The sequence below is a fragment of the Dictyostelium discoideum genome (assembly GCF_000004695.1).
Source record: "Dictyostelium discoideum AX4 chromosome 4 chromosome, whole genome shotgun sequence".
NCBI lineage: Eukaryota > Evosea > Eumycetozoa > Dictyosteliales > Dictyosteliaceae > Dictyostelium > Dictyostelium discoideum.
Window position 1 is genome coordinate 551,760 of NC_007090.3, and position 12,500 is coordinate 564,259.

The 12,500-nt window shown below is 22.3% G+C and overlaps 4 protein-coding genes across 4 annotated transcripts in view; 3 read left to right on the plus strand and 1 right to left on the minus strand.

The window, feature by feature from the left end:
- The window catches only part of DDB_G0283351 (hypothetical protein), a gene marked incomplete at both ends in the record, with an annotated part of 4,812 nt that extends 1,219 nt beyond the window's left edge, over nucleotides 1-3,593 (plus strand). The window contains one exon of the mRNA XM_634014.1: nucleotides 1-3,593. This exon is cut by the window's left edge and continues 1,219 nt beyond it. Within this exon, the coding sequence (XP_639106.1) occupies nucleotides 1-3,593 (3,593 nt within the window).
- Nucleotides 3,594-4,816: 1,223 nt separating this feature from the next.
- DDB_G0283373 (hypothetical protein) lies at nucleotides 4,817-6,559 on the plus strand (the record flags this gene model as incomplete). The annotated part of the gene is made up of 1 exon (XM_634015.1): nucleotides 4,817-6,559. One exon carries the CDS (start codon nucleotides 4,817-4,819, stop codon nucleotides 6,557-6,559), a length of 1,743 nt encoding a protein of 580 aa, XP_639107.1.
- A 312-nt stretch (nucleotides 6,560-6,871) lies between these two features.
- Nucleotides 6,872-7,045, plus strand: DDB_G0283353 (hypothetical protein; the record flags this gene model as incomplete). The annotated part of the gene is made up of 2 exons (XM_634016.2): nucleotides 6,872-6,905; nucleotides 6,987-7,045. 2 exons carry the CDS (start codon nucleotides 6,872-6,874, stop codon nucleotides 7,043-7,045), a joined length of 93 nt encoding a protein of 30 aa, XP_639108.2.
- Nucleotides 7,046-7,599: 554 nt separating this feature from the next.
- DDB_G0283355 (hypothetical protein) lies at nucleotides 7,600-11,513 on the minus strand (the record flags this gene model as incomplete). The annotated part of the gene is made up of 4 exons (XM_634017.1): nucleotides 7,600-10,336; nucleotides 10,443-10,777; nucleotides 10,873-11,132; nucleotides 11,438-11,513. The coding sequence occupies 4 exons, from the start codon at nucleotides 11,511-11,513 to the stop codon at nucleotides 7,600-7,602; spliced, it is 3,408 nt and encodes a 1,135-aa protein (XP_639109.1).
- Between the last annotated feature and the right edge of the window lie 987 nt (nucleotides 11,514-12,500).

A 12,500-nucleotide genomic window follows, 5' to 3' on the forward strand; every position in this document is an offset into this window, starting at 1 on the left:
AAGAAGGAAAAGAAGAAGAAATTGTTAAACAACAAATTGATATAGAATCATTTAAATCATTAAAATCAATTGAATTAAAGAATCAATTATTAGAATTAGATATTCATGAAAGATTTTATTCATTTTCTCCAAATTTATATTTTAATATCTTCAAATCATTTGATGAAACTGTATTGGATTTTAAAGAATTTTATAAATTTAATGTACCAACACATATAAATAAAAATATCAATCGAATCATCAAAAATAAGAAAGGTTTGGGGGAAGATGAAAAATTAAAACATTTATATAGATTAATAACATCAATAACAGGTGATAAATCACTTAAAAAACAATATATAATAAAGTATAAAGAATCTTTAACCGATAGTATTTTATCATTTGGTTCATATAATCAAATTCCAGTTAGACACTTTACAAATGGTAGTTTAGAACCAATTAAACAAGAATTTTTACCATTTTTTAATTGTTTTGAAGTACATCAAAATAATAATAATAATAATAATAATAATAATAATAATAATAATATTAATAATAATAATAATAATAATAATAATGGTAATAATAAAATGAATTACAGAAAAATGAAAAATAATATTAATTTAGATCTTGATATTAGTGATGATGATGATATTAATGAGGAAGAAAGACGACAAACAAAAGATAATAACAATTTAGATGGTGACATTTATTTCAGATTTAGAATTAAAGATTTTTCAACAATTGATTGGATTGCAAACACCCAAAAAAATATAATTTGGCAAATAGCAAAAAAGTTTGCAAATATCTTTATATTTGATTCATTGGAGCTTTTAAAATATGCATTTCAAAAGGGTATAATGGATCTTGGTATTGATAAATTGTTACTTAATAATTTCATTAAAGCAATTCAAGAAAATGATATAGATACTTTAAGATTTATAAATAGTCTTGATGTATATTTACCATTTTCACCACCAAATAGTAATTTTAAATTTATTTTAAATAATAATAGTAAAAGTGGTTATAGTATCAATGGTTTGGTGAATTATTTAAATGATACTGAATTTAAAAATTTTTCAGAACTTACTTTAAAAGCTTTTTTGAAAGAGTTGTCAATCTATTGTTATGATAATAAAAATAATAATGGTAATAATATTAAAATCGATTTAAAGGCTATTAAACGCCCACTAAATGAATTTGCAGCTCGTACTATTGTTAATGAAATAATAATATTCAAGAATTTTAAACTTTTAGAATTTTGGGCCAATTGTATTGATAATAGTGATGGCGAATTCTATAATTTCATCTTACCACATGAATTTAGAATTAGTTTTAATGTATGTAGACATTACTTGTTTAATACAGTTTGGGATATTTATCATTTCAAGATTGAACGTTATGGTTACTCTCTTGAAGAATTAATGAATTTAATTGAATTGATAATAATTAAATCACGTCCTAAAATTGATACTATTAAAAATGATAAAAATTATTTTTATTTTTCAAATGAAAAAGAAAAAGAAAAAGAAAAAAAAGAAGAAACAAATAAATTTTATTATAATTTGTTGAATTATTTATTCAAGAAATTCATTCAAATTAAGGGCGTAACAAAAGAACAACTCTTTAGAATTTATAATTTATTTAAAGATAATTCAATTACAATTCAACATGAACTATATCACTCATTTTATTATCTACATATTAGAGATATTAAATTAACATTGTTCATCTTAACAACACCATTCATCACTGATATATTAGATAATAATTTTTATAAACATTATGATTCTTCAGCTCAATTCACTGATTTGGATTCATATAATATTAGTTATTATTTAAAACCTGATATATTCTCATTCGATTTTATATTTGGTTGTACTACTACTACTAGTAGTAGTGATAGTAGTAGTAGTAGTAGCAGTACTGATAATAATAATTTTAAATTTAAAAATTCATTTGATGAAATATTTTTAAAATTAGTTGAAGAATTATCAGATAAATCAATAGAGAAAATGTATTTAACGTTTTCTGATGCATTTACTGCAAGTGTAAATTCAAATTTAATTTATTGTTTAAATATTAAAAGAGTTGATTTATTTTTCAAATTATTAGAACCAATTAAAAATAAATTAAATCAATATAATAATTATGATGATGATAAAAATAAATTAAATCAATATAATAGTGATGACAGTTTACAAAGAATGGATTCATTGTTTCCACATATTGATTCAATTTTTAATTCACCATCAACAACTCTATTATCAACAAGTTTATTAACTTTTAATAGAGATTCAAAATCAATTCAAACAAAATTTATTACAAAACCTTATCCACCAAAATCAATGATAAATGAATTAGAAAAAGGTGAAGAAGAAGGTGAAGAGGGTGAAGAAAAAGAAGAAAATGATAATTCATCAATTATTAAATTTCCAAAATTAGTTAATTCATTTAAATTTTCAGATGAAGTATTGGAATTATTTTGTTTAATTGCAGATCAAGAATCATTACAAAGATTAATTGAATTTAATTTTTATCAAAAGGAATTTCAATATGATTTATATTGTGCATCGATATCTTGTGGTAGATATTCAATGGTTTCATTCATGTTAAATAATTTCAATGTTAAATTATTTTCATTGAATTGTTTATCATTGGACTCCGATTATAGTAGTTATAAAGAGATTGATTACTTATTAAGTAATCATTTCCAAAGATTTAAAGATTTAAAAAAGTTACAAAAAGTTGATGAAATCTCATTCAAATCTAAACAATTCAAATATGAATTTTTAGATCACCTCACCGATTTCCTTCAAGATTATGAATATAGAAATTTATTTTATCAACATTTCATTCAAATTGAAAAAAGAGATAATGCATTATCATTAATTTTTAAAATTTTAAAAGATATTAAAATTAAAAATATACCATTCCATGAAATATCTATCTCATCACCAAAAACTTCTGAAAAAGATGAAGAACAAGAAGAAGAAGAAGAAGAGCAAGAAGAAGAAGAAGAACAAGAAGAAGAAGAAGAAGAAGAGGAAGAATGGGAAGGAGAAGACGAAGAAGATGAAGATGATGATGAAGACGATGATGATGATGAAGATGAAGATGATGAAGATGAAGATGAAGATGATGACGAAGAAGAATATGCAAAAGAAGAATATAATAGTAGTGATATAAAAATTATTGAAAAAGAAAATCTTTTAAAAATTTATCAAGATCAATCATTTCAAAAATCTTTAAAAAGTTTATTTTTTAATAATTTATTTTCTCCAGTTAATATTGATAATAATAGTAATAATAATAATAATAATGATGATGATGAGGGTGATGATGATGTATTTAATCAACATTTTATTGATGGTAATGTTCAAGTTTGTGATTTATTATTAAATCATTATCCAATTGATACATTTAAAATTAATGGTTTTATAATTAAAAAAGCAATTGAAAATAATAATATTCATATAATTAAATATTATTATTGTAATCCAACAATTAAATTATCTATAAATATAAATCAATCATTAGAATTAATACAAATCATAAAATCTAATTTAAGTAATCATAAAATTTATAAATATCCTTTATTTTGGTTAAAATAGTAGGTTACAGTTACTTAATTTAGGTATCAGTTACAATTAAAAAATAAATAAAAAAAATAAAAATAAAAAAATAAAAATAAATAAATAAATAAATAAATAAATAAATAAATAAATAAATAAATAAATAAATAAATAAATAAATAAATAAATAAATAAATAAATAAATAAATAAATAAATAAATAAATAAAAAATTAAAAATTATCCATAACAATAAAATAAAAATAAAAATAATTTTTTTTTTTTTTTTTAGTATTAATAATTATTAAAATATAATATTGTTTTATTTGAAATTAATTAAATAAAAAAATAAATATCAACAATTTTAATTGTTTCTCTTTTTTTTGTACAATTATTCATACAATCACCTTTTTCTTGAAATTGGAATTTTTTTTTTTTTTTTTTCTTTTATAAAATCTTTTTTTGAGATATTGCTCAATATAAATCAATCTTGGAAAGTTTGATATATACAAATCAAAGTTTATATATTTAATTTTAAGACAATATTAATATTGATTATTATCTTGAACTACTTTCTTTACTTGTTAATTTTTATTTTTTTATTTTTTTTTATAAAAATACATATATACTATATCATTAATTTTTATAAATACAATTAAAAAAAAAAAAAATAAAAACACTCCAGCTTATCATAAATAAAAAAGGGGGTAGGGGTAGATGGTGGTGATTTTTTTTATATAGTTTAGTGTAGTTGAGTGTGAAAATCTATTTTATTATACTGAATTTGTTGGTGTGGTTACTTATTAATATAATACTTAATATTAATCTTAATTTAAGGTATTTTTTTTTTAATATTATGATTTTTTATTATTATCATTATTTTTTAATTTTATCTGTACAAATATGTAAAAATAAAAAATTAATTTAAATAATTTAAATGATTTTTTTTTTTAAAAAAAAAAAAAGTTATTTATACAAAATTTCTTTTTTGGTTTATTTTTTTATTTTATAAATTTACTTAAATAATAATAATACAAATAAAAAAAAAAAAAAAATTAAGATAATATAAAAAAAATAAATCATTTCATTCATAATTTTATTTTTTTTTATTTTTTTTTTATTTTATAAATTAAAAATAATAAATAGTATAAAAAGAAAAATAAATAATTAAATAAATAAAAAAAAATATTTTATTATTATTTTAATTTTTATTATTATTATTATTATTATTATTTTTTTCAAAATTTTTTAAATATATTAAAGAATGAAAAAAATTAATTTATTTTATTTAAATTTAATAATTTTTATTATATTTTTAAATTTTATTTATGGATCATCAGAAATTAGATCAAAAAGAATTCAAATTCAACAGTCAAGTTTTCATTTTTTAAGTGCAACTGGTTATAGAGCATCATTAACTGATCAAGAATGGTGTGAAGAATATCAAGTTAAAACTGGTAGAGATTATTACTGGTCAGATTTTAGATCAATGGCAATTAATTATTTAGATCTTTATATTGCATTACAATTTGATGTTGAATGTGAAGCACAATTAATTGAATTTCGTAAATTTTTCATTGAAAATATTAATCAACCTCCACCCTTTTCAAAAAATTCTACAATTTGGGATACAACTTATTTACAATTGGCATTGAATGCATTCACTTGTGGTTTTAATGGTAGTAAAATAGAGGATTTTGAATTTGTTTCAAGTGATTTAAGAACAAATTTCAACAGTGAACCATTGAAACAAAAAGTTTGGTTTATAATTGGTGATTATATTCATAGTGAATATAAACAAAGAGAGAATTCAAATCGTAGAATGGATTATGATTCAGGTTTATATATACCATTTTTAGATAAATATACTGGTACCGATTATACTGCAGATCAACAAATTAGAGCAGGTTATCCATCATATATGGGCAGAAGTTTATGGTTTATTTTTCATACTGTAGCTCAAAGAATTTCAGATTCTCAATGTGAGAATGATAGTAATTCAAAAGAGATTTATAATCAACTCACTCAAAAGGTTAAAAACTTTATTACATCATTCCTTTATCAACATCCATGTCCAATTTGTAGAGAACATCAAATCTCTAGAATCTTTGTAAACGATAGATACGCAAAGGATCCAATCGATAATGAGGCAATACGTTATTATCCAATTGAACATTTATTAATGGGTGGTATTAGAGGTGATACCTATGGTAAACTTTCAACCTTAATACCAACTGATAAGAAATCAATCGCTGCTTTCTTTTGGAAACTTCATAATGCTATCACTGCATCAGTTGATAATGGTTGTCAATGTTTCTCTGAAGAATATGAAGATAAATCTCCTTATAAATGTGTTTTCGATTATAAATTACAAATTCAACCACAATTCCCAAGACAACAAAGATTATTCCCATTTGGTAAAAGATTTGAATTCTTTTTATCACCAGATCATAATTATACATTATTCGATGAAATTAGATCACAATTCATTCCAATGGTTACTGAAATTAATCAATTGGATAGTTTTGCTTTAAGAAAAGAGTTATTCCAATATTGGAGCCAAGGTATTTCAATTAGTAAGAAATCTCAAAATACTATTAATCAATTACTCTCTTTAATTTCAAATATGACAACTCAATTTATGAATTCAAATGTTTTATCAGCTTCTTATAGTTATCAATCGGATTTACCTTTACAATGTAATTTAATCCTGGAAAAATTGAATGCCTCAACTCATTCTCTTTCCACTCCAACAATTAAAGATGCTTTCCCTCCTTCAGTTTGTAATCCTTATTTACAACCATCAGTATGTGATCAACAATATCTCTATAGATATTTCACTCAACCACCTGTAACATCACCTCCAAAATCAACTAAAAATGTTGAACCTATTAATTCAACAATCGCTACTACCACAACAACAACTACAAATAATAATAATAACTCTTATATATTAAAAATTAATTTTATTTTAATATTAATTTTATCATTATTTTCATTAATTTAATAATTATTAATAAAAAAAAAAAATAAAATAAAATAAAATAAAAATAAAATAATTATGTATTTAAAAATAGAAAATAGATACTGTTTGATTTTTTTTTTTTTTTTATTTTCAAATTTCAAAGATATTTTTAAATGTTTTTTTTATTTTTTTCAAATTTGAAAGATATTTTTAAAAATATCTTTTTTTTTTTTTTTTTTATTATAATAAAAAAATTGATTGAGAAAATCTATAAAATGGTTTTGGGAATTTTTTTTTTTTTTTTTTTTTTTTTCAAATTATCACAAAAAAATAAATAATAAAAAGCAAATAAAGATGAAGTTTAATAATGCAGGTGCACAAGGTAGAGGTATGGGATAGTATTTTTTTATTTTATTTTATTTTTTAATATTATTTTTAATATTAATAATAAAAATAATTAAAATAATAGATAGAGGTTACATCTATTCTGAACCAGAGTTTGGAAGAACAAGACAAGTGTTTTATTAGAATTTTCAAATTATCTCATTTAAAATAAAATTTTAAAAAGATCATTTCAATTACATTTATACTTTTTTTTTTTTTTTTTTTTTTTTTTTTTTTTTTTTTAAAAAACTTTTGTCAAACTAAATCTTTTTAAATATATTTAGAGAATAAGTGTAAAATAATAGTAATTACTACTGGTCATTTAAAAATTAATTTAAACCCAATACCATTGTTGATTACAATTTTCCAATTTACCAAGCAATATACCCAAAATGGATATTTAAAAATTTTTTTTTTTTTTTTTTTTTTTTTTTTTTTTTTCCTTAAATATTATAAAACACAAAACAATACAAATTCAAGAGACAATGATGATGAAAATAATTTATTTAATTTTAATCCCACATAAACAAATAAATATTCTTTATGATTTAATTTATTATTTATTTATTTGTTTTTTAAAATTTATTTTTATTGGTGTTTTTTTTTTTTTTTTTTTTTTTTTTTTTTTTTTAATTAATTATTTTTTATTTATTATTTGTATTATTTATTATTACTTTTTTTTTTTTTTTTTTTTATTTTTAATCTTTAAAGAAAATTCTTGAACCAGAGAAAGAATATTTAAATAATTCATATTCTTGTTGGAAATTTTGAATCTTTTTAATTGCTAAATGATTTTGATCCTCTTTGATACCTTTTGCATTTGCTTCAGCCAACATTCTCTTTTGATCAGTTTCACATTTCAATTGAATACGATCGAACCAATGAAGAGAATCGAAATCTTTATTTTGATCTAATAATTTTAAGATATAAGCCAAACCAATTGCAAAGCCATCATCAGTGAATAATAAAGCTTCAGCACCGATTGCTTTTGATTTCTTAAAGAGTTTATCTTTACTATTGATCATATGATCGATGTAATTTGAGGCCAAGGCAGGTACGATGATATAGAAATTCTTTAAATGTTGATTAGCGATATTTCGAAACTCTGTAGCGAAAACGTTTACCAACATCTTAAAGTATTCAGTACCCTCTGATAAATTATTTGAAAGATTATGAATGATTGAATCCAAATTGGTACTAGCTTGAATTGTTTCAGGTGAGAGGGCATCTTTTGAGGTTAAATCTTGGAATTTTGGAATCTTTTTCAAGTCTGGTACGAATTTGATAGCATTACTACAATAGTGTAAACCACCGGATCTGACCAATCTAATATAACCCATAGCATTACCAATATGAGTGATTAAAAGTCTAAAATGATCTAAAAAGGTTAAACCAGTCTCGGAGACACCCAATTGTCTAATGTCTCTTTCCAACTCTGTCACCAACTCTGAAGGGTACATATTATTCAATTGTTCTTTATTCTCTCTAAAGTATTTGATATTCTTGTAGAGTTTTGATTTAATTTGATCATCAAAGAGAAACTCTGAAAAGATGGAAAACTTTTGAACCAAGAATCTATAGGCGAAATTGATTGTGGTATTCATAATACCAGAGCCATGAGTACGAATTGAATTTGAGATGTGTGTGATATTGATGGTGTTTAATGTTTTACTATTTGATGAACGTTGAATGAAAATTTGATTATTAAGATTATAGTTATAACGTGATACAAAGATATGAATATTTCTCATGATCTCTAAGACATCCAAACCTTGCTCCAATGTTGAACCTGGTAAATGAACCTCCAACAATTGTAGACCATACTTGTAGAATGCCATATTTCTCATCTCTGAATAGGTTTTCCAATCAAAGAGTGCTACAGTGTTTAGATTATAAAATGTTTGATCCAAATAATGAGAGATTCTTGATTTGATATCAATGGTACGATCAAAGAAACGCAATGGTTTCAACTCGAGGAATTTACCAAATTCTTTGATACCAGTCTTGAATGGATCTTTCTCTTCAATGTTTAAGAATGCATGAATATGTAAACGAAGATCGGTTTCAACATCTTTACCCAATGGTTGAATGATATTCTTATCGATCATCTCTTCCATTTCATTACGATAAACATCGATCAATCTTTGTTTAGCATTATCTACATGAATTGCTTTATCCAAAACCGAGACTACATCCTTTAAACCTGTCAATGTATATTGAAGTGAGGTGGCTTGAGAAGGATTTTGGTAGAGGAATTGTAAATAGGTTGGGAATAAATCTCTTGACCAAAAAAGGATGGAACAATCACAACTTGCTTTTACAATTTTACCAATATCCGATATGAATTCCAATCTCTTTATATGAAGACGCAACTCTTCGATATCATTCTCTTTGAGTATATTTGACTGATAGATGACATTTAAACATAAACGTACCACTGTGATACGTTCATTGGTTGCAACTCCACATAATAGATCCGAGCATAATGAGAGGGCCACAATTACATCCAATTCGATCTCTGAATAATTTGAACGACCTGCGTATTTCGATCTAACCACATTTAACTTTTCATTGATAATATCGGTCAATTGTTGAACCATCATGCTAATGTGTGCAGAGATCATAGCGGATCTACGATGAAATGTATTCTCTATGGATTTCAACATCTCTGCACATTGGAATAGCTTACGTACATCTGATGACTTCAATGGTGCGGTCAAATGCATATGTAAACCAATCATTGTCTTGAGCAAATGAGAAATGTGATATGACAATTGAACACCTTGAATGATTTGACCCACCTTTGACAACGACACATCCCATAGTGTACCGCCTCTAGTTTGACTACTCTCCATACGTACCATCCATCTGCTCACTTGGAGATAATAGGACTTGACACGACCACTAAACTCTTTGTCCACATTACGTAAATAATCTCTTCTAATCTCCATATGATTAAAAGTTGAACCTACAATCTTTATCATACCAGGCATCAACTGTTGAATGAAATCCGCTGGAAACCAAAACACATTAACATTAATCGATACCATTGGTACACGTTTTGTAACTTCCCAAACCTGTTTAAAGAATGATTTATCGGTGATATCCTTGAATAATGCTATGTAAAATGCATATAAACCCATGAAACCTGGGAATCTCTCACGTAAATTCAATTCAGATGAATCCATTATCTTTGTACCAAACATACTCCATAAAACCTTTACATTATATTGAAACTCTGCTTTCAAAACTTTATTACCTTTAACATCTATAACACCTGGAAAATCAAACTCTTGTTGAATACATGATTGAAATATAAATCCCTCCAATAATTGTCCTTTTAATGATAATAATAATTTCTCTAATTGCCATAATTTATCTTCTTCACCACTAACTGAATATTTATTTGGTTCTTGTTTAACTGATTTTACCATTCTTTTATATTAAAATAAAAAAATAATTAATTAATATATATATATATATAATAAAATTCTTATTATTATTACTATTAATATTATTATTACTATTATTTATAACATACCTTAAATATCTACCCCAAGATGAATCTAAAGCAGTATTTTGTGTAATTATACTATCTAAATTTATTAATACTGAAAATATATCAATCATTGAATAATAGACAGCTTGTAAATGAACATTCTTAAAGAATTGTGTATGTATATTCTTTTGTGATTGATAGATCGATGCAAATTGACTAATAATATTTCTAATTAATGAATAACATCTATTTACAAATGCTGATAAATCAATCATAAATGGTAATAATTTACCAACTTCAATTTGTACATCACCTTCTGATGATTCACCTGTAATCTCTCCAAATACTGTTAATGGTGAATAAAATTTACTTTCTGCCTAAATAATAATAAATAATAAATAATAAATAATAAATAATAATATTAATAATAATAATTTTAATAATAAATTAGAATTAAACTAATGTAACTTACTGTTTCTTTTAAAATTCTAGTTTGATTACAAATTGAAGAGAATACTAATATTACTTTATTGAAAATTTTATGATCAGTTTTAACCAATTCAATTAAATCTAATTGTTCATGAGGTTTATTATAAATTGAAACTGGATCTATATTTATATCCCATACTTCATTTAATGTTTCATCTAATGCTTCTTCTATCTTCCAAATTTGTTGTGCATAATCAACTGCAAATTGATTAAGTTTAGTTAATTGTTGCTCTCCAACCAATTCTATTCAAAATTAATATGTGTATATCATTTTAATATAAAAAATTAAATATTTAAAAAATTATAATTTATAATTATTATCATTATTATTATTATTATTATTATTATTATTATTATTATTATTATTATTATTATTATTATTATTATTATTATTATTATTATTATTATTATTATTATTATTATTATAAAAATAAAAAAAAAAAAAAAAAAAAATTTTATTAGTAAGGTTTTGGGGAAAAAAATAAAAAAAAAAAAATTTTAAAAAGAATATTGAACTGTTTATTGTTGTTGTTTGTTGATGTACTTACTAGATGAACCATCTTCAAATGCATCAAATGTATATTCTTCATTTTGACCATTATTAGCCGAATAGGATGTGGCCATTTTTTAAATTGGGTTGTTCGTTTTTTATTATAGAAAAAAAAAAAAAAAAAAAAAAAAGGTGCTGGATTTGATATTAAAAAAAAAATAATAAAAAAATAAAAATTCAAAAAATAAAAAAAAAAAAAAAAAAAAAAATAAAAATAAAAATCTACAAACTTTTCAAATCCTGCCAATAAAAAATTTGAGCTTATATAAAAAATACAAACAAGCCAAAAAAAAAAAAAAAAAAAGGATAAATAAATGCCTGCCAATCAATCTTGATTTTTTTCTTTTTTTTTTTCCACTTTTTTTTTTTTTTTTTTTTTTTTTGAATATTATATAATTTAATAATTATTCACCAAACATTCCATTTGGTGAATAAAAATTCAATGAAAAACAGAAAAAAAAAAAAAAAAAAAGATAAAAAGATTAATTAAAAAAGGAAATTATCAAACCCACTTTTTTTTTTTTTTCAAAAATTTAAATGCCATACTATTTATAATATAAACCCATTGAAAAAAAAAAAAAAAAAATTCAAACGATTGATGGTTCCGAATTATAATAACATCATCTACATAAACGATTATTATAACTTTTTAACCAATTCAAAATTAAAAAAAAAAAAAAAAAAAAAAAAAAAAAAAAAATTTCCAATTTTTAAATTTAAATTTTTTTTTTTTTTTCCTTAAAATTTTAATTTAATCCACACCCCCCCCTTTTTTAAAAAATTTAATTTCCCCTTTCCTTTTTTTTTTTTTTTTTTAAAAAAAAAAAATTCTTTTTGAATCCCCGGCTTATTTTAAACCCAAAAAAAAAAAACCCCCCCTTTTTTTTTAAAAACCCAAAAAAATTGGGGTTAAGGGGGAATTTTTTGGGGAAAAAAAATGGGGTTTTTTTTTTTTTTTGGGGGGCCCTTTAAAAAAAAACCAAAAAAAAAATCTTTGCAAAAATTTAAAAAAAACCCAACCTTTTTTTTTTTAAAAAATCCTTTTGTGAACCATTAAATTA